Source organism: Ascaphus truei, chromosome 1, assembly GCF_040206685.1.
Source record: "Ascaphus truei isolate aAscTru1 chromosome 1, aAscTru1.hap1, whole genome shotgun sequence".
Lineage (NCBI taxonomy): Eukaryota > Metazoa > Chordata > Amphibia > Anura > Ascaphidae > Ascaphus > Ascaphus truei.
Window position 1 is genome coordinate 3,276,595 of NC_134483.1, and position 23,611 is coordinate 3,300,205.

Consider the following 23,611-nt stretch of genomic DNA (forward strand, 5'->3'; position numbering starts at 1 on the left):
ATTGTTACAAAATCCTGGCTACCGACCCAACAGAGAGATTCTAGGAAACCTTAAAAACATTTTGAAAGAGGGACTTGAGCACAAAGTAATTACGAAAACAGAACACGAACAGAAAACAGAACACGATTTTATTTTTGTACCCCATCCAAGGATAGCGACCTTCTACCATCTCCATAAAGTACATAAGGGACTGTCTCCACCACCAGGTAGACCGATAGTATCGGGTATCGGTATTGTCACTTCTAATGCCAGTGTTTATCTTGATAAGTTTCTAAGATTTTTCATAAGTTCCCTCCCCTCACATTTGAAAGACACTAAGGATATCCTTTTAAAAATTGATGATCTTCAAATCGATGACGAGACCTATTTGGTAGGCCTGGATGTGGTCAACCTTTACACTAGCATACCACACGCAATTGGCCTTGCAGCTACCCAGTTTTTTCTAAGATCTAGAAATATGGAAGCGAAATTACACAATGATTTCATCATCAAACTGCTAGATTTCACACTAAGCAGTAATTTTTTCATATTTAATGGAAAATACTATCATCAAATCCAGGGCACAGCAATGGGGACAATGTGTGCTCCCACCTATGCCAATTTATATCTGGGCTGGTGGGAGGAAACCGTGGTCTTCAGCGATGCCCTGGAAATGTATGCAGATCACATTATATTATGGGTCCGCTACATCGATGATATCCTGCTATTATGGAGGGGGACACCTGAACTCTTATGTGAATTTGTGGGGAAACTTAACGACAATACATATAATCTGAAATTAACTATGCAGGTGGACAAAAACAGCATTGATTTTCTAGATATTACAATTAGAAGAGGTACTGATGGATATCTAGAGACGACAATATTTAGAAAACCAACGGCCACCAATAGTTTATTAAAAGCTGATAGTCACCATCCTGACCACCTCATAAGAAACATACCAACTGACCAATTCCTCCGACGCAACTGTTCAACTATGTCGGATTTTGTATCAAAAGCGGAGGAAATGAGCAAACGATTCTATGAAAGAGGTTATGGTAAAGGAATGGTTAAAAAAGCCTATCGACAAGCACTCCACACACAGAGAAATACACTGCTGACCCATAATAGGAGAAGGGGAGTCACGAAGGAAGTGATTAGTTTATTAGCACTTATAACACACAGTGGAACGATCTTAGACGTATTTTTACTAAACACTGGCATCTCCTGACAGAAGATGAAGATTTAGTTGAGGTACTAAATATGTCTCCTACTTTTACTAGTAGGAGATCAAGGAATATTAAAGATAGAGTTGTTCAAAGCCATTATTAACCTGTCCCCACGAGGACTTGGCTAAATCATAAACCACAGGGATCATTTCCCTGTGGTAGATGCAAAGCATGTGCCTCCATGTCCCCAACAAAAACGTTCACAGATACTAACAAACAAAATACGTATAAGATCCGAGACTTTATCAACTGTACCAGCAGAGGGATTAATTATTTAATTACATGTGCTTGTGACAAAATGTACGTGGGGAAAACCTATCGAGAATTAAAGGTGCGTATCCTAGAACATCTGGGATCTGTACGAAACAACCATGACACACCTGCCTCCAGGCATGTTAATGGCATCCATCACGGAAATTGCAAAATATTACATTTTGCAAGTATTGAACAAATACCTATAGGGCCACGTAAAGGTGATTGGAACAAACAACTACTGCAAAAACAGTGCAAATGGATTTTCAAATTAAAGACACAGAGCCCATTGGGTTTTAACGAAGGATTAATTTTTTCACCATTTATTTAGCCCTGTGTTCAACACATAAGTACAACATGTCTCCTGTTCTTAGTTAGATTAAATATGTTAACATCTAAAGGGGCCGTATTGACCTTAGGGGCGGCCCAGATATCTAGTTTTCATTCCTACACATCCACACTATTTAGGTATGTACAACTAAGGTAGTGAATCACCAAATAAATATATAACCTACGTACATTTTGTCACTCATATTAACTACACTTTATAATCCCTTTACCCTGCTGGTACCTTGGGTATGTAACGTTTTTCTATGGGCTCCCCTTTTTTGGCCAATCACTGGGACCCACCGCAGAGAGGATTTACATAGTTACATAGTTACATAGTAGATGAGGTTGAAAAAAGACTTCCGTCCATCAAGTTCAACCTATGCTAAATTTAGACAACAGATACTTTATCCTATATCTATACTTATTGATCCAGAGGAAGGCAAACAAAAAAACCCCATTAAGGGGAAAAATTAATTCCTTCCTGACTCCAAGAATTGGCAATCGGATTAATCCCTGGATCAACATCCTTCCCATGTATACTTATTTGGTATATCACTGTATACCTTTCCCATCTAAAAAGATGTCAAACCTTTTTTTGAACAAATCTATTGTATCTGCCATCACAGTCTCCATGGGTAATGATTTCCACATTTTAACTGCCCTTACTGTAAAGAACCCTTTCCTTTGTTGCTGGTGAAATTTCCTTTCCTCCAAACTTAAGGGATGGCCCCGAGTCCTTTGTACTGCCTGTGGGATGAATAGTTCTTTTGAAAGCTCCTTGTATTGTCCCTGAATATATTTGTATATAGTTATCATATCCCCTCTTAGACGCCTCTTTTCTAATGTAAATAAATCTAATTTAGCTAGCCTCTCCTCTTAAGTTAGAATGTCCATCCCCTTTATTAATTTGGGGGCTCTTCTCTGCACTCTCTCTAGTTCCATAATGTCTTTTCTTAGGATTGGTGCCCAAAATTGTACTCCATATTCAAGGTGGGGTCTTACTAATGCTTTGTAAAGGGGCATAATTATGTTTACTTCCCTTCCATCCATTGCCCGTTTGATGCAAGATAAGATCTTGTTTGCCTTTGCAGCTACTGCATGACATTGGGCACTATTGCTAAGCCTACTGTCTACAAGCACTCCTAAATCCTTCTCCATCAAGGATTCCCCCAATATATCTCCATTTAATTTGTAAGTCGCCTTTTTATTCTTGTATCCCAAATGCATAACCTTACATTTATCTGTATTAAACCTCATCTGCCATTTACCTGCCCACGTTTCCAGTCTCTCCAAGTCCTTCTGAAGATAAATTACATCCTGCTCTGATTCTATTACCTTACACAATTTAGTATCATCAGCAAAGATGGAGACTTTGCTCTCGGTCCCAACCTCAAGGTCATTAATAAACAAGTTAAAAAGCAGGGGTCCCAGTACCGATCCTTGAGGTACTCCACTCACGACTTTAGCCCAACCTGAAAAAGTTCCATTTATGACAACCCTCTGTTGTCTGTCCTTTAACCAGTTTTCAATCCAGGTGCATATATTATTACTGAGTCCAACTTTCTTTATTTTGTACACCAACCTCTTGTGTGAAACCGTATCAAAAGCCTTTGCAAAATCTAAGTAGACCACATCAACTGCATTACCCTGGTCTAAATTCCTACTTACCTCCTCAAAGAAACAAATAAGGTTAGTTTGGCAAGATCTATCCTTCATAAATCCATGCTGACTATTACTAATAATTTTGTTTTCCATTAGGTATTCCTGAATATTATCCCGTATCAAACCTTCAAGTAGTTTCCCTACTATTGAAGTCAGGCTTACAGGTCTGTAATTTCTCGGTTGTGATCTAGCTCTCTTTTTAAATATAGGCACCACATCTGCTTTACGCCAATCTTGTGGTACTGAGACTGTGGAAATTGAGTCCTTGAATATTAAATATAATGGTTTTGCTATTACTGAGCTTAACTCCTTGATAACTCTTGGATGTATGCCATCGGGGCCAGGTGCCTTATTTACTTTAATTTTTTCAAGTCGCTTATGATCTTCTTCCTCAGTTAACCAATTGTTCATTAATATGGAGGTTGTGGCTTCCTCCTGCGGCACTACTGTTGAACTTGATTCTTCCCTGGTAAACACAGAGGCAAAGAATTTGTTTAATACCTCTGCTTTTTCCTTCTCTCCAATAATCTGCCTACCCATCTCACACTGGAAGGGTCCTATATTTTCTTTTCTCATTTTTTTGTTATTAAGGTACTTAAAGAACTTTTTAGGGTTGTCCTTACTTTCTATTGCAATCCTTTTTTCATTATCCATTTTTGCTAATTTGATTGCCCTTTTGCAATTTTTGTTGCATTCCTTATAATTCTGATACAATGTCTCTGTCCCTTCTGACTTACAGAATCTAAACGCCTTCCTCTTCTTGTCCATTTCCTCCCCTACCTGTTTATTTAGCCACCTTGGTTTTGACTTATTTATTTTATACTTATTACCCAAGGGTATACACTGATAAGTGTGCTTTTCTAACAATGTTTTAAAGACTGCCCATTTATCTTCTACATGTTTCCCTGCAAAAACATCATCCCATTGTATTACTACTAGATTAGACCTCAGTTTATTAAAATCTGCCTTTCCAAATTTGAAGGTCTTTGTTGAACCCAAGTAATCTGTTTTATGATAATTTATTTCAAATGAGACAATGTTATGATCACTGTTACCCAATTGTTCCAGTACTTGAATATTTGTTATTACTTCTACATTGTTTGATATGACCAAATCCAGAACTGCCCCTCTCCTGGTTGGTTCCTCAATAATTTGGGTCATATAATTGTCTTTAAGCACTTCCAAAAACCTGTTCCCTTTTGTTGTAACGCTAATCTCATTGCCCCAGTCTATGTCTGGATAATTAAAATCCCCCATTATGCAAACATAACCCAGTTTTGATGCCTTCTCCATTTGCAAAAGTATTTTAGCTTCCTCAATCTCACAGATATTTGGTGGTTTATAGCATATTCCCACAAACATTTTCTTTATACTTTTACCTCCACTGCTAATTTCTATCCACAAAGTCTCTACATTTTCATCATTCCCTTCATAGACATCATCCCTTATTATAGGTTTTAGATCCGGTTTAACATATAAACATACTCCACCTCCCCTTCTATTTGTTCGATCCTTCCGAAAAAGAGAATAACCCTTTAAATTAACTGTCCAGTCATGAGTTTCATCCCACCATATTTCAGTACATTAGCAAGCATGCATTTAAGTTTTTTTTCAGCCTGTACTATTATCTTATCTGCTCCTTCCTTTCTGCGCCCACTTGGTTTAGTCTTTAGAAGTTTTCTAGTATTTGTTATTTACTATGGGTGTCTCACTGCTTGTCAAACTTGCACTTGCCCCCATTCTACCTCCATACCACCTTGTATCCTCATCTATTCCATTTCGTTCATTATCTGTTTCATTCCCCTCCCCCAACCCATCCTAGTTTAAAATCTCCTCCAACCTTTTTACAGTAGCATTCTCCCCCCTAGCACAGAAGATCCCTCTTCATTGAGGTGCAATCCGTCCCTAGAATATAGATGGCACTTCTCAGAAAAGGAGTCCCAGTGCTCTAAAAACCCAAACCCCTCCTTCCTGCACCACTTTCTTAGCCATGCATTAACCTCCCTGATCTCTGACTGTCTCCGTGCGGTAGCGCATGGCACTGGTAGTATTTCAGAAAATACTACCTTGGAGGTCCTTGCCTTAAGGTTTTGGCCTAGATCCCTGTAATCACATTTTAGAACCCTCCATCTTTCTCTAACTTTGTCATTGGTGCCAACGTGTACCAAGACCGCTGGGTCAATCCCAGCCCCCCCTCCCCCCAACAATCTGTCTACCCGATCCGCAATGTGCCGAACCCGAGAACCCGGGAGACAACACACTGTTCGGTTCATGCGGTCCTGGAACCAGATTGCCCTATCTACCTTCCTAATAATAGAGTCCCCTACCACCACAATCTTTCTTTGCATCTGAGCATCCTGAGACCCCACTGTGCTGGAGGAACTATTCCCCTGGCTGCTAGAGGAATTAGTCTCCCCCAGCCTTGCCATTTCTGCCCCAACATTCCCAATATCTTCACTCAACATGGCAAATCTATTGGGATATGTCAGCTCAGAAACGACCTGCCTTATCCTATTGCCCCTGCTTCCCCTTCTAACTTTCCCCTTTTAACGCCTGTCAACGGCATGTATTATTCACTAAATAGAATATAGCATCAGATTGAATGCTAACTAAAAATACTCTGATTATAATCAGAACGGTCCAGGAGGAGCACATATGGGAAACATAAGAAAAAATAATACAAAATTTAAGTGCAGATGTATTGGTAAAGAGATATATGATGAGATGCAATCTTGGCTCTGATGGTATGCCTACTTACAAGATGTCAATAATAAAAATGCGTTTTGCAGATAGGGCTGCTACCCAGTGGATGTTAATGATGTGTGGAACTCCCTCTAGGCTCGTCCCGTCAGCATGGTTGTGGTATATACGAGAGAGAGAGAGACAGCAAAAAAAAGCGCGATCTGATGTATACAAAACTTTATAAAAATAGGTATATAAAATGTGCACTTACAATGTGCTAAAAACAATCAAGCATTTGACACAATAAATGTGTATGTACTGAGGTCACCGCAGCTCTCACCGCCTCCCCTTGGTAATCCGGAGCTCCTTCGCCTGCACTTTGAGATCCCAGCTTCACTCCGAGCTTCCTTCTGTGCCTGTGACGTCACGGCTCTGAGGCTAGGGGAACTACGGATCGCCCACTGGTCCAAAACACCACTCTACGCGTTTCCCCAGCCCTTGAGAACTGCTTACGACTTCGTCAGGAGTGTGTGAATGTAGGAGTTAATGGATGCTGATATATACACTATTCAGCTCCACATTATTAAATTGATTAAAACAATTGGTTTACTTAACATAGCGCTATGTGTTATGCAAGTATATGCAATCGGACCATAATTACAAACATAACATGAAGATCTGTTTAACAAATTCTAACATTTTATGAAACATCATTTAAAGAGAAATAATTTAGCTATAATTGTGTATTAGTAACACCACTCTGATAGGACAATATATGTACTATGTAATCTGAATTAGAGAATTTAATTAGAGGTAAATTAGAGGAGGTACTGCGGTGGCCTCAGTACATACACATTTATTGTGTCAAATGCTTGATTGTTTTTAGCACATTGTAAGTGCACATTTTATATACCTATTTTTATAAAGTTTTGTATACATCAGATCGCGCTATGTTTTGCTGTCTCTCTCTCTCATATATACCACAACCATGCTGACGGGACGAGCCAAGACTGCATCTCATCATACATCTCTTTACCAATACATCTGCACTTAAATGTTGTATTATTTTTTCTTATGTTTCCCATATGTGTTCCTCCTGGATTGTCTGAGATATATCATACGTTCTGGAACCCGTGAAACAGGTCCCACCAGAGGGTTTGAGCAGGGTCACCAATTTTAGCATTTATTATTTTGGTTATTTATTGAGCACACTGTTCATTTCACTTTTGCACTTGTGTATATTTACACGTTATACTATCCCACTATAAGTAGTTAGCGCCTTTTATCACTATTTTTCACTATAATCAGAACGGGACATAGTGAATGGGGACATTAACATGCATTATACATGCCCCTAATCCCGTCCCCAGGGGAGGTATATAAGCTCCAGTAATGAGAGTGCAGGTACACTCCTCCCCCTTGAAGAAGCCCCGGTTAACGGCGTGAAACGATCGTCGGGTAGTCTGGCGACGCACTTACCGATGACGTCAGCCGGTTCGGAGCAGTATGCAGCACACAGTATGCCGAGCAAGTCTTAGACCCTGCCCAGACGCACAGATGCGGATATACGGTCGTATTTGTCTATACTAATCTCATTACACGCAATGGGTAGCCTCACTTACACCCAGCAATCACACCACACTATCTGAATATACATAACAGAGTGCTGTTTATGCAAAGAGGGAATTAACCCCTTTTGTGACTGCTGCAATCTTTTGCTGGGTAAAGTACTAATTTGTACAATCAATGATACACATGTGACATGTGATGGCTACAATCGCGTCTAAATTGCTATAATCCTGCCACTGTTTGGGAATACCTTGCATGATCTGTTACCCATAGATACATTTTGGGTGGATACACACTCTGAATTGTTACACATATGATACTATCATTGGTATGTGTATACCATATCCATTAGGAGTCAGCGAGTGTATATCTAACAGACCACTTGATAATGTTTAAACCCACTGTGTAAGGCTATTTAATTACAGACCATATATTGGGTTTTTTTCTTGCTCTTTTTTGGATATACGTATACTTACCCCATTCATGTGTAGAAGACTATATGTTTGTGATAACTAGGACACATATATACATAATTTTGTGTGTATTGTGTAACAAACAGGCATACTCCAGTGTCTTTTTAAGTATTTTATTTTGGTGTATATATATATTTATTTTTCATATAGAAGAGTTATAAATAATTAATAAAATTTTATTATTTTTGTATTTGACCTCTCCTGGTGTTTGCATTATATATATGCAGGGATTGACACATTCCCTTGTGTTTAATTATTACGCTAATCAGGCTGTGTGCAAATCAGTGGGAATCTTTTTTTGTGATCATCCTTGATCATTTGATAAACATATTCTTTATTCCCCATCCACCGCCATATTCTTTATATACTAATGAATATTAAGGTAGAGCTGTGATGACCTTCTCCTACTTCACAGAATATAGACACGCTGCTGTGGATCCCTAAAAAGAATAGACCTAGAGAGTCGTATAACCATCCAGTCATTAAATTCACTGAAGTATTTGGGATACCTGGGAGAAAACATGGCATATGTCTCGAACAAATTAATTGTGCATCTTTAAACAGCAGCAAGACGTACAATAGAACTTAAATAGAAGCAGGCGAATGTACCATCTATCGGGTCTTCCAGGAAGAAGTTCGCCATGTTCTGGAAATGGAAAAACAGTAGTGCCCTCAGGAACAGCTCTATGGTTACATTTGAGAAAGTCTGGAGTCCTGGATAAGAGCCTTACCAGAAGATATATCGGCAATGTTAGATATACAAATGGAAAGACATTAAGGGAACAGATGCAGGTCCTTAAAAATCCTAAGGCTATTAACCAAATTCTATTGAAGTCACCGAGAAATAATTGTGACTGCTATTGTCTCTTGCCTCCCCCTCATACTTTTTATTTTATCACTGTAATTATTATTATTATTATTTTATTGTGTATTTATGTACGTTGGTTGTTCTATTATCCTTTAGCCACCCTGTTTTGTTTTCTGTACCCATCCCCCACCCTCAGCATAATCTAAAATTGTTTGGGGAAGGGGGGGGAGAATACAAATAAAGTTAATTGTTTGCTTTAAAGTGAGACTGTGCAGTTCTGCCGGGACCTTCCTGCTCTCTGTATACTTACAATTGGAGGAAACGCACTGCTGCGAATTCTGCCACTTCTGCTTCAGATCAGACAGCTCCTTTGCCTGTTTCTCTGCATTCCACCTGCTCTGTGTCAGATCGGTTCGGGCCTGGGTCAGGCTGCGAAGTGTGTCTGTCAGGGAGCGGTCTTTCTTGACCAGGTTGGCCTCAGTGGTCTTTAATTTGTTCTGTGTCGTAGCGAGTGATGACTGTGTTCTTCTGAGGGTGTCCTCTGCGCTTTGCCTCCGCTGCACTTCCTGGCTCAGATCACTCCGACACCTACAGTATAAATTGTCATGGGAAGATTGGAGGTGGGATTAATGGATCAATACATAATACTTGATGATATCAAGTATATCAAAACTAAGCGGTTATTCAATTCACTGGGTAATTATATATTTTTCTTCTAACAAATGTGTTATTAGCACATAATAATAATTAAAATAGTAATAATAATATAGTGATTAGAATAGCTACGTTTACTGCTGTATTGACAGACACCTATGCAGGGCAGTACTGATAATGTGCAGGAAAAGGCTCTAGCCACAACATTTAATCATTGCATTTTAGGAGATCCCGCTTAAGAACGGGACATCGATAGGGAATGAGCTAGAAGAAGTTGTCTTAGGGCACAGGTATTAAAACAATGATGTACAGATGATGTACAGGTGCAGCCAGTTCAATCTCCAACCTGCCCCAGCTGTGTTCATGACCACACACAGAGCAATCACAGCCCAGTGCAGGGCAGGGGGAATGGCCCGTCAAGATCAGCACAGCGGGGGTCCCTGCGTATGAATGTGACTCCCGCTGGGTGAATCCTACCGGGGGGCTCCTGTCTGTAAGAGACGCGCAGTGAGCTGAATCAGTCACTCTCCCTGCGCGCCTCTAACAGGCTTCTATTTTATTTTAATAAGATATTATTAAAGCAGGTGGCCTCCGGAGCTGAACCGCATTAATTTCTGCCCTGGGGACGCCCTGCTTCCATACAGTACAGCTCATTCATATATATACTGTACAGAGAAAATACAACTAACGTTAAATAGTAGTTAAATAGAGAAGGAGCGGCTCCGTAAGTAACGACACTGACTGGCACTGAGTGTGAAGCAGGGGAACCTGGGAGAAGGAGCGGCTCAGGGAGTAACGACACTGACTGGCACTGAGTGTGAAGCAGGGGAACTTGGTTCAATTCCCGGTGTCGGCTCCTTGTGACCTTGGGCAAGTCACTTTATCTCCCTGTGCCTCGGGCACCAAAAACATAGATTGCAAGCTCCACGGGGCAGGGACCTGTGCCTGCAAAATGTCTGTAAAGCGCTGCGTAAAACTAGCAGCGCTATACAAGAACATGTTATAATTATTATTAATATTATCTTTCAATTTCTGTTTTCCAAGAGCTTTCCAAGAGCCAAACACACAAACCTGGTCACATTATTAAGACAAAAAGAACAGAAATACAAGTGCGCAGCTAGTATACTCTGTTGTGCAATATAAAATTAACCCATTAGACACCTTTGTGATAATAAAATTAGAATCAACCTCTAAGTTGTAAGTGGGCGTCTGCAGCTATATGTGAGGAGTGACTCAACACCCCTGGAACAGCTGAAACACAGAGAAAACAAAAGCGCAGGCGCACATAGTGAAGTATGTTCCAAAATAAATATATATATATTATGATGGTAAGATATCTGCGTACATCAGATCACAATAAAATAGGCATTTCATGTACAATGACATGTGTTACCCGGCACCGCAACGACCACGGGATCAGTTGATGTCCACAATTCCTTCTCTAGGGAGATCTTCGCATGGAGACACCCAGCCGCGGCACTCGAGAAGCCCTCCGCTCGCCTCTCTGCGTCTGGGTAGATCGCCCTCAGACGTCAGGACCGTTGGTACCGCCGCCAGACTCGTTCCTCAAGAGTCCCCTATGTATTTGCGGCCGGCCGTAAAGTGAGGATGGCCGTAAAGTGAGATATTACGTCACTCCGAATCATGCAAGGCAATCTCAAAGTCTCAAAGTTGCTTCGGCACACAGACTGTGATAAGAATTACCGTATGGGCTATATAATTATCCAACGCGTTTCGTAGCCTCAGGGATAATTTAATTATGAATTCAAGGATATATATATACCCTATACTCACATTTTTATACTCACACAGATTAGATAGCACACCGCACCAATCAAATCTAAAGGAGACACACATATGTGTGAATAATTAAGACCCAAGTCTTATTAAGAGATTAACCCATGTGGTATCGAATTAACCCTATCAAGTGTGTTGAAGTACGTGTGAAACCTAGATAATACACTTTTATTAATATAACAACAATATCACATTTTAATAAAAAACAATAAAAAACTGTCAATATAAAATATATTGAGCATATGGCTCTGAAATAAAACAAACAATCAGTTAGTAAATATATAGGAGAACATATCAGATTGTTTAAAGTTGACCTAATCATGATCATACATACTACAAATTTCAAGGCAAAACACAGGAAATCGACCGTAAAGACACGTTATTAATTTAGTATAGACACCATATATCTATATTTTCATTTAGACCATTAATGCCCACGGTTTCAAGTTTTTATATCCAGAATGTCTCTTGAATAGAGACATCCTTTAACCTATCACCTCCTCGTCTATTCCGAGGGACATATTTAATCCCTTTGAATGTCAGGGATGATGGATCCTTCTTATGGTGAGTAGAGTAATGGCGACTTACACTGAGTTTGTAGGGCATTTTTAATATTTCTCACATGTTCTTGAATGCAAAGTTTAAGACTACGCACTGCAGGCCGCACGGACATTCTAATAAGTACACTACATGGCTTGTATTACAGTTTATAAAGTCAGTAATGTCATAAGATTTTAAATTATTACATGACTTAAATGTTTTTCTTTCAGGATGAAGGAATCTACATATAGAACATTTTCCACATGGGAAATTCCCTATTGGACTAGGACCAAGCCAAGTTTTTCCAGATTTGTGATCCACACGTTTCCCAATATCACTTGGGGCTAAAGCATCTTTTAAACTCCGTGCCTTCCTATAGATGAATTTAGGGAAAAGGCTAATGTGACCACTTAAAATCGGATCAGTAGATAAGATACCCCAATGTTTTTTAATAACTCCCTCTATCTGTTTATGCATGGAGTTATAATTGGTAATAAATGGAACCTCTGTTTTACCACCAGTCTTATCAGTTTTTGTCTTCTTTTTAGGTATTAATCAATATTTCTAACGATACGATCAATATTTCTAACTTTCTCCAATTCTAACATCAGTTTTTTATAGTCGTATCCCCGCTCCATTAATCTCAGAAAGAGACATTGTGCTTGTTTCTCATAGTCAGTTTCATTACTGCAATTCCTCTCAACTCTCATAAATTGACCTCCAGGTATGTTACTTATCCAAGATTTCTTATGGTTACTGGAGGCCAATAAAAGATTATTCGTATCGACTTTCTTGAAGAAAGTGGTTGTGTTTACACCTCTTTCCTGGTCGTTGCGGTGTTGTGGCTGTTGCGGTGCCGGGTAACACATGTAATTGTACATGAAATGCCTATTTTATTGTGATCTGATATACGCAGATATCTTACCATCATAATATAGATATATTTATTTTGGAACATACTTCACTATGTGCGTCTGCGCTTTTGTTTTCTCTGTGTTTCAGCTGGTCACATTATTGCCTTTTGTTGCCTATGTTATTTTGTGCGGGCAGAGATGATTATGCACCTTTTGTACCTTTGTTGCCATGAAGTTGGATATATAAACGTATCATACAGTCGTTCCTTCATACTATTTATTCACTAGGTTGATTCATTGACTATATATATATTACTATGCAATGTAACATTTCCCTGTTATTAGTGTATATATATTACTATGCAACGTTACATTTCCCTGTTACTACTGTATATATATTACTATGCAACGTTACATTTCCCTGGGAATGTATATATTACTCTGCAATGTAACATTTCCCTGTGACTAAATTACCTTCCCAGCTGACCATCTTTGTCTCTCAGTGTGTCCCTTTCTTTCCTGAGATCTTCTTGGTATCCCTGTGAAGCGAATTCTAGCACATTCTTCTGCTCCTTTGTGTTTTCCAACTCTTGGTAAGTTGTTTCCAACTGTTCCTGGCTTTTATTCAGAGAGTTCCTGGTCTGCTCCAGTTCAGCCCGGGTCTTTCTCAGCATTTCCTCAATTACCCCATATGCCGCCTCGTTCATGTGAATATTGTTAGATAAACTGTCATTCAGGGCTCCATGCTCTTCTCTTAGATGTTCCAGTAGGGCAGTAGTGCTATCACGATGCTGGGACACCAAGGACACTGGCAGTCACACAGATACAAGACCAACAGTAAGTACCAGGGCCCTAACTCCTCTAACTCATCAACAAACCCCAATACATCTGTAAAACCTTCCAACACATTCCCTGATGAACCTTTGTTACCTGATAACACTTATACCTCCCACTATAAATATCATCCCTCTTTATTCTGATAACCCAATAATAAGTACTGAATACTGTCCTGAATCCTCCTCCAACAACCAACCACTGATCTCTTGATAATCAGCATAACCTCTAATATCCCATTAACTTTTTCCCTTATTAAGAATCGCTTTTTTATATATAATCCATTTGACTCCTCATATTAATTGTAAGATCTCTTCATTAATAGACAGTAGACAACTCTAATAATTATTATTATTTACGTCCCCTTATACTTAATACAGCTCAACACCTTATAACGCTGTGCTTGGGGTCCAAAGAATCACATCGCGTTATAAGTGGATCGCGTTAGAAATAATGTACAAGTGTATGCATTGTACAATAAAGTATTTAAGATCCCAATAATCGTGGTGTAAAGTATTCATAAATACGAAAATTGGGAGCTGCGCTTGCATCGTGTTATAAGCGGATTCGCGTTGTAACGGGGTTGAGCTGTACTAATTGATCACATGGACTTGTGTATAGTAAGCCCGCACTTCCTTACTGAAGAATACCATTATAACTATAGGCCGCCTTGCAATGATTCACACACCGGTACACTTTGTGATGGAAATGCAGGTGGTACTCACAGCGCACTGATAGTCCGATGGTGACAGCCAGCAAAAGGAGGCAGATGAGCAGTAAAAACGCAGTGCGGTACTGACAGCAGAGAGCTGATAAATCTAAAAACAAAGCACGATGTGTATCAAAATCAGTCTCCCGTCCCTGTTTAAAAATGAGGGCAAAGGTAGAGCAAAAACACTGCAATCGATTTATCAATCAATAGGATTATCAGAAAATGCATTTGGATATTTTTGCCTTTATAAGTCTGGTGCAATATTTTTAATATCTATTTATCTACCTACCCGTCTTTAGCATTTATCTGAAGATGTACAGTAGGCAGACTTATTGTTTTCAGGACCGTGACGGGGCACGAGATTACAGCCGTGTGGGCACCTTGTTCCCGAGGGCTCGCCCACGGGCCAGCCATGGACAGCTAGACAAATTATTTGTGGGCAGTATGTGTCCACCAGATGGCGCACTAGATATTTTTTTTCTATGTCTGCGTTGGACCTGATGAAAACTTCACGTTTCTATACAATATACAATGTAACAATGTCACTAGAAAGGGCCAGAAACCCTTTATAGCAGCAGAGTGTACGAGAGAATTAGACTTGTCAGAATATGAAGGACCTCAGTTACAATGAGGAGGTGTGTTGGAAACCTCTTACTTTGCACATGTTTGCTGAAAGTATTTGCAGGGGAAGGTGTCACCATCTCTCTTTGGTCTCTCAGTTCATTCACATTTTCATACGTAACCTCCCATTCTTCTACCTCCTGGGAAACGTCTGCAATAAGGAAGAGATTCATTAAATAGTCTGCCTTTTTATAATAAATCCACATAGCAGACTGAAAGAGCAATGATTAGTGTGTGATTACATGTGAGGGCTGAGAGCAAACTGAAAGAGCACACACAGACAATGATTAATGTGCGATTACATGCGAGGGTAGAAAGCAGACTGAAAGAGCACACACAGACAATGATTAATGTGCGATTACATGTGTGATTACGTGTTAGGCAGAGAGCAAACTGAAAGAGCACACACAGACAATGATTAGTGTGTGATTACATGCGAGTGCAGAGAGCAGACTGAAAGAGCACACACAGACAATGATTAGTGTGTGATTACATGCGAGGGCAGAGAGCAGACAGAAAGAGCACACACAGACACTGATTAGTGTGTGATTACATGTGAGGGTAGAGAGCAGACTGAAAGAGCACACACAGACACTGATTAGTGTGTGATTACATGTGAGGGTAGAGAGCAGACTGAAAGATCACACGCAGACAATGATTAGTGTGTAATTACATGCGAGGGCAGAGAGCAGACAGAAAGAGCACACACAGACAATGATTAGTGTGTGATTACATGTGAGGGTAGAGAGCAGACTGAAAGAGCACACGCAGACAATGATTAATGTGTGATTACATGTGAGGGCAGAGAGCAGACTGAAAGAGCACACACAGACAATGATTAGTGTGTGATTACATGTGAGGCAGAGAGCAGACTGAAAGACCACACACAGACAATGATTAATGTGCGATTACATGCGAGGGCAGAGAGCAGACTGAAAGAGCACACACAGACAATGATTAATGTGTGATTACATGTGAGGGCAGAGAGCAGACTGAAAGAGCACACACAGACAATGATTAGTGTGTGATTACATGTGAGGCAGAGAGCAGACTGAAAGACCACACACAGACAATGATTAATGTGCGATTACATGCGAGGGCAGAGAGCAGACTGAAATAGCACACACAGACAATGATTAGTGTGTGATTACATGCGAGGGCAGAGAGCAGACTGAAAGAGCACACACAGACACTGATTAGTGTGTGATTACATGTGAGGGCAGAGAGCAGACTGAAAGAGCACACACAGACAATGATTAATGTGTGATTACATGCGAGGGCAGAGAGCAGACTGAAAGAGCATACACGGACAATGATTAATGTGTGATTACATGTGTGATTACGTGTTAGGCAGAGAGCAGCCTGAAAGAGCACACACAGACAATGATTAATGTGTGATTACGTGTGAGAGTAGAGAGCAGACTGAAAGAGCACACACAGACAATGATTAGTGTGTGATTACATGTGAGGGCAGAGAGCAGACTGAAAGAGCACACGCAGACAATGATTAGTGTGTGATTACATGTGAGGGCAGAGAGCAGACTGAAAGAGCACACGCAGACAATGATTAATGTGTGATTACATGTGAGGGTAGAGAGCAGACTGAAAGAGCACACACAGATAATAATTAATGTGTGATTACATGTGAGGGCAGAGAGCAAACTGAAAGAGCACACGCAGACAATTATTAATGTGTGATTACATGCGAGGGCAGAGAGCAGACTGAAAGAGCATACACAGACAATGATTAATGTGTGATTACGTGTTAGGCAGAGAGCAGACTGAAAGAGCACACACAGACAATGATTAATGTGTGATTACATGTGAGGGCAGAGAGCAGACTGAAAGAGCACACGCAGACAATGATTAATGTGTGATTACATGTGAGGGCAGAGAGCAGACTGAAAGAGCACACGCAGACAATGATTAGTGTGTGATTACATGTGAGGGCAAAGAGCAGACTGAAAGAGCACACACAGACAATGATTAGTGTGTGATTACATGTGAGGCAGAGAGCAGACTGAAAGAGCACACACAGACAATGATTAATGTGCAATTACATGTGAGGGCAAAGAGCAGACTGAAAGAGCACACACAGAAAATGATTAATGTGTGATTACATGCGAGGGCAGAGAGCAGACTGAAAGAGCATACACGGACAATGATTAGTGTGTGATTACATGCGAGGGCAGAGAGCAGACTGAAAGAGCATACACAGACAATGATTAATGTGTGATTACATGTGAGGGCAGAGAGCAGACTGAAAGAGCACACACAGACAATGATTAGTGTGTGATTACATGTGAGGGCAGAGAGCAGACTGAAAGAGCACACGCAGATAATGATTAATGTGTGATTACATGTGAGGGCAGAGAGCAGACTGAAAGAGCACACACAGACAATGATTATTAATGTGTGATTACATGCGAGGGCAGAGAGCAGACTGAAAGAGCACACGCAGACAATGATTAATGTGTGATTACATGCGAGGGCAGAGAGCAGCCTGAAAGAGCACACACAGACAATGATTAATGTGCGATTACATGCGAGGGCAGAGAGCAGACTGAAAGAGCACACACAAACAATGATTAATGTGTGATTACATGCGAGGGCAGAGAGCAGCCTGAAAGAGCACACGCAGACAATGATTAATGTGTGATTACATGCGAGGGTAGAGAGCAGACTGAAAGAGCATACACAGACAATGATTATTAATGTGTGATTACATGCAAGGGCAGAGAGCAGCCTGAAAGAGCACACGCAGACAATGATTAGTGTGCGATTACATGTGAGGGCAGAGAGCAGCCTGAAAGAGCACACACAAACAATGATTAATGTGTGATTACATGCGAGGGCAGAGAGCAGCCTGAAAGAGCACACACAGACAATGATTAGTGTGTGATTACATGCGAGGGCAGAGAGCAGCCTGAAAGAGCACACACAGACAATGATTAATGTGCGATTACATGCGAGGGCAGAGAGCAGCCTGAAAGAGCATACACGGACAATGATTAGTGTGTGATTACATGTGAGGGCAGAGAGCAGACTGAAAGAGCATACACGGACAATGATTAATGTGTGATTACATGCGAGGGCAGAGAGCAGACTGAAAGAGCACACACAGACAATGATTAGTGTGCGATTACATGCGAGGGCAGAGAGCAGCCTGAAAGAGCATACACGGACAATGATTAATGTGTGATTACATGCGAGGGCAGAGAGCAGACTGAAAGAGCACACACAGACAATGATTAATGTGTGATTACATGTGAGGGCAGAGAGCAGACAGAAAGAGCACACACAGACAATGATTAGTGTGCGATTACATGCGAGGGCAGAGAGCAGCCTGAAAGAGCACACGCAGACAATGATTAGTGTGTGATTACATGCAAGGGCAGAGAGCAGCCTGAAAGAGCACACACAGACAATGATTAATGTGTGATTACATGCGAGGGCAGAGAGCAGCCTGAAAGAGCACACGCAGACAATGATTAGTGTGTGATTACATGTGAGGGCAGAGAGCAGCCTGAAAGAGCACACACAGACAATGATTAATGTGTGATTACATGCGAGGGCAGAGAGCAGCCTGAAAGAGCACACGCAGACAATGATTAGTGTGCGATTACATGTGAGGGCAGAGAGCAGCCTGAAAGAGCACACACAAACAATGATTAATGTGTGATTACATGCGAGGGCAGAGAGCAGACTGAAAGAGCACACACAAACAATGATTAATGTGTGATTACATGCGAGGGCAGAGAGCAGACTGAAAGAGCACACACAGACAATGATTAGTGTGTGATTACATGTGAGGGCAGAGAGCAGCCTGAAAGAGCACACACAGACAATGATTAATGTGTGATTACATGCGAGGGCAGAGAGCAGCCTGAAAGAGCACACGCAGACAATGATTAGTGTGCGATTACATGTGAGGGCAGAGAGCAGCCTGAAAGAGCACACACAAACAATGATTAATGTGTGATTACATGCGAGGGCAGAGAGCAGACTGAAAGAGCACACACAAACAATGATTAATGTGTGATTACATGCGAGGGCAGAGAGCAGACTGAAAGAGCACACACAGACAATGATTAATGTGTGATTACATGCGAGGGCAGAGAGCAGACTGAAAGAGCACACACAAACAATGATTAATGTGTGATTACATGCGAGGGCAGAGAGCAGACTGAAAGAGCACACGCAGACAATGATTAATGTGTGATTACATGCGAGGGCAGAGAGCAGCCTGAAAGAGCACACACAGACAATGATTAATGTGTGATTACATGTGAGGGCAGAGAGCAGACTGAAAGAGCACACACAGACAATGATTAATGTGTGATTACATGCGAGGGCAGAGAGCAGACTGAAAGAGCACACGCAGACAATGATTAGTGTGTGATTACATGTGAGGGCAGAGAGCAGACTGAAAGAGCACACACAGACAATGATTAATGTGTGATTACATGCGAGGGCAGAGAGCAGCCTGAAAGAGCACACGCAGACAATGATTAGTGTGTGATTACATGCGAGGGCAGAGAGCAGCCTGAAAGAGCACACGCAGACAATGATTAATGTGTGATTACATGTGAGGGCAGAGAGCAGACTGAAAGAGCACACGCAGACAATGATTAGTGTGTGATTACATGTGAGGGCAGAGAGCAGCTCATTTCCTACAGTATTTACATCCAAAAAAAGGAAACTGGCATTAAACAGTATATTGGCATTTCTGCTCTCAAAGCAGCAAATACACAAACCAGGAGTGCGTTACTGCCTTTTGCTTGTGTTGTGTGTACACATTGTCACGCCTGTATGCCCGCAGACCTGGCAGGACCCCAATACTGAGGTGGGAACGGTATGACACCACACACCCACAGCAGTGGGAGCAAGCCCGGAGTGTGGTATAGCATTGCTGGGCCTGTTGGAAGAAAGTTAGTAAGATACTTGCAACGCTTGGGGTGTCCGTAAGAATAGTCGTGTCCATGTGCCAATGTCCAGGAGTCCAGAGAGTAGAATCATAGAGTTCGTAGCAGGGTTCAGAGGGGTACCAGAGAGCAGAGTAGTCCAGGACAAGCAGGGGTCAAAAGCCAGGGAAATCCAATATGAAACACAGGAGCAGGAAACAGCAGGGACACAGAGGGAGCACAGCATAGGTCAGGTACACACAGGGAAACAGGAACTATGCAGAGCGAGGAAGAAGTGGACAGACAGGGGTAATAAAGGAGGGAACACCAATAGGAAAGAGGGGAGGAGTAGAGAGAGAAGTGGGAGACAATAGGGATAGGTCAGGGAGAGAAGAGGAGGAGACACAAGGGACACTCAGGGGAATGGCCTGCAGGGTTTGGGAGGCGGAGACATGAGGGACAGGGTAAGAGGAGCATGTGCGCGCGCCCTCTGTAATTTGGGGATGCGCGCGCACGGGCTGCAACGCAGTGACAGCCTGCAAGGTCTGAGAGGAGGAGCGTACGCGCGCGCCCTCCGTGGGCAGAGGAGAGGTACGCACAGGCTGCACCAGCGAGAGGGACCGCAGGGACCGAGAGGAGGGTGCGGATGTGCCAGGGAGCCCAGAGGAGGAACGTGTGCACACGCCCTTCGTGGGTTGCGGGAGCGCACGCACAGGCCGCGTCACCAGGCGCATGGAGCGCCGTGCCGCGGGCACCACACTGGGAGCAGGTAAGGGAGTGGATGTAAATGCAGGCACCGCGGGAGAGCGGGAGCGGGGAGCACCATAGGAGGGTCTCAGGGACCGCGTGGGTATGAGAGACCTGCGGGGCACGCTCTGTGGCAAAGGGAGAGAGGTAGAAGGTAAGGGAGAGGAGGTAACAGGAGATGGGAGAGAGGGACCAGGAGGGGAAGGAATCCCCTGAGTCATCACAGTATCACCCCCTTGAGGATCAATCTCCAAGTGATCCAACCACGGCTTGAGGGTGAATTTCTGGTGAAACTGGGACAGTAGTCTTGGGGCATGAATGTGATGTGCCGGTACCCAGGAACGTTCCTCAGGCCCATAGCCCTTCCAGTGTACCAAAAATTGAAGCCTATTTTTAGACCAGCAAGAGTCGATGAGGGATTGTATCTCGTTCTCCTGTTGACCCAGGGTGGAAACTGGATTGGGTCTCCGAGAGGGATCGGGAAAATGAGGACTGGGAACATATCTCTTAAGGAGAGAGACGTGAAACACGGATGGAACCTTCATTGTGGGAGGTAGATTGAGACGATTGGCCACCGGATTAACTTTCTCTAAAATTTTGAATGGTCCCAGGAATCTAGGAGACAATTTGGGTGATGGAGTTTTGAGCCTAATATTTTTGGACGACAGCCACACCAGATCGCCAGGTTTGAAGGAAGGACCCCTTTGACAGTGATGGTCTGCCTTGGTTTTTTGTTTGGCAACCGCAGTCTCTATGGTCTTGAGGATCTTTTTCCAGGATTCTTGTAAGTTGGCGATATTCGAGTCAGCTGCAGGAACACCTGAAGGGGAAGGTGAGAGGGGAAGACTACAGGGATGAAAGCCAAAGTTGATAAAGAAGGGTGACTCCTGAGTAGACTCGTTCTTCAGGGAATTTCTGGCGAATTCGGCCCATGGCAAAAGATCCACCCAGTTATCCTGTGAGTCTTAAATGAAGCATCTTAGATACTGTTCAAGAGTTTGATTCATCCTTTCAGTTTGACCATTGGTTTGTGGATGGTATCCAGAGGAAAACAAGAGAAAGATACCCAGTCTTTTGGAGAAAGCCCGCCAGAATTTTGAGATGAACTGAGACCCACGGTCCGAAACAATAGAAATGGGAACGCCATGTAACCTGAAAATCTCTTTGGAGAAGACGTCGGCCAAAGTGGCAGAATTGGGAAGACCCTTCAGGGAGATAAAGTGTGCGTGTTTCGAAAACCTGTCTACTACGACTTGAATGGTGTTCATCACTTTGGAAATGGGCAATTCAACAATGAAGTCCATTGAAATGTGTTTCCAGGGTTGTTCTGGAATGGGAAGTGGAAAAAGAAGACCAGAAGGTTTATGATGGAGTGTCTTACTCTGGGCACATACAGGACAGGCGGTGGTAAATTTGAGAATGTCTTGATTCATTTTAGGCCACCAAAAAGTCAGTTTAATGAGATCTGCCGTCCTTTTGAAGCCTGGATGACCAACTGTTCTGGAGGAATTACCCCAAAGTAACACTTTATGGCGAAAGCGTGGAGCTGCGTATAAGTGTCCTTCTGGTACCCTGAACCTGCTGGGAATATGGGCTTGAGCCTTGTTGATCTCGTCCAACACATCAAAGTTGTTAGCAGAAATTATGCACTTGGCAGGAAGAATAGGCTCCGTGATTTCCTTAGCTTCAGTCTCAGAGGCGAACTGAAAAGAGAGGGCGTCCACTTTAACATTTTTAGTACCAGGAATATATGAGATGGTATAGTTGAAGCGGGAAAAGAAGAGTGACCAGCTAGCTTGGCGGAACCCCAGGCGACGAGCCCCCTCAATATATAACAAATTTTTGTGGTCAGTGAGAATAGCGATTGGTTCTTTGGAACCCTCCAAAAAGGTGTCTCCATTCTTGAAGAGCCAGTTTAATGGCCAAAAGTTCACGATTATCGACATCATAATTCCTTTCGCCGATGAGAACTTCCGTGAAAAAAAACCACAAGGGTGAATTTTCTCTTGGGGAGAAGTCCTCTGGGAAAGAACTGCGCCAGCACCTACATCCGAGGCGTCGACCTCCAAGGTGAAGGGGAGGGAGGTATCCGGATGACGAAGGATGGGAGCAGACACGAACGCCTTCTTGAGAATCTCAAAGGTGGAGATTGCCTCAGGTGACCAGGATGAAACATTGGCGCCCTTCTTGGTCAAGGCAGTGATGTGAAGAGCAATAGAAGAAATGTTTTTGATGAACTTCCTGTAATTGGCAAAGCTAAGAAAACGCTTCACAGCCTTGAGCGAATTAGGGAGCGGTCAGTCGAGGACCACCTTCAGCTTCTCTGGGTCCATGGAAAAACCTTGACTGGAGATGATATAACCCAGGAAGGCAGTAGAAGCCTGGTGGAACAGACATTTCTCCATCTTGGCATAAAGGCGATTAGAACGAAGCCTGGAAAGCACAAGTTTGGTATGTTGAATGTGTTCCTCCAGATTTTTAGAAAAAATAAGGATGTCGTCTAGGTAGACTATGACAAAAGTTCCCAATACATCACGGAAGATGTCGTTCATGAACTCCTGAAACACAGCAGGAGCGTTACACAATCCAAAGGGCATAACAAGATATTCATAATGTTCAGAACATGTGTTAAATGCTGTTTTCCACTCGTCTCCCTCCCTTATACGAATGAGATTATAGGCACCCCTTAAGTCAAGTTTTGAGAAGATAGAGGTACCTTGGAGACGGTCAAACAGTTCAGAAATTAGCGGGAGAGGATACCGGTTCTTCACCGTGATCTTATTGAGACAGCGGAAGTCAATGCATGGCCTCAGTGATCCATCCTTCTTCTTCACAAAGAAGAAGCCAGCCCCGGCAGAGTAGGTAGAATTGCGGATGGATCCCTTCTCCAAATTTTCCTGAATGTAGGTAGTCATAGCCTCAGTCTCAGGGATGGAGAGTGGATAAGATTTAGACTTCGGCAGG

General features: G+C 42.2%; 1 protein-coding gene across 1 annotated transcript in view; it reads right to left on the minus strand.

Moving 5' to 3' along the window:
* LOC142467572 (uncharacterized) overlaps positions 1-23,611 on the minus strand; it is a 74,728-nt gene that overhangs the window by 26,949 nt on the left and 24,168 nt on the right. Inside the window, exons 2-5 of the mRNA XM_075573490.1 lie at positions 15,031-15,147; positions 14,389-14,481; positions 13,304-13,637; positions 9,295-9,572 (exon numbers count right to left, since the gene is read on the minus strand). Of these exons, the coding sequence (XP_075429605.1) occupies positions 9,295-9,572; positions 13,304-13,637; positions 14,389-14,481; positions 15,031-15,147 (822 nt within the window). The remainder of the gene's footprint in view (positions 1-9,294; positions 9,573-13,303; positions 13,638-14,388; positions 14,482-15,030; positions 15,148-23,611) is intronic.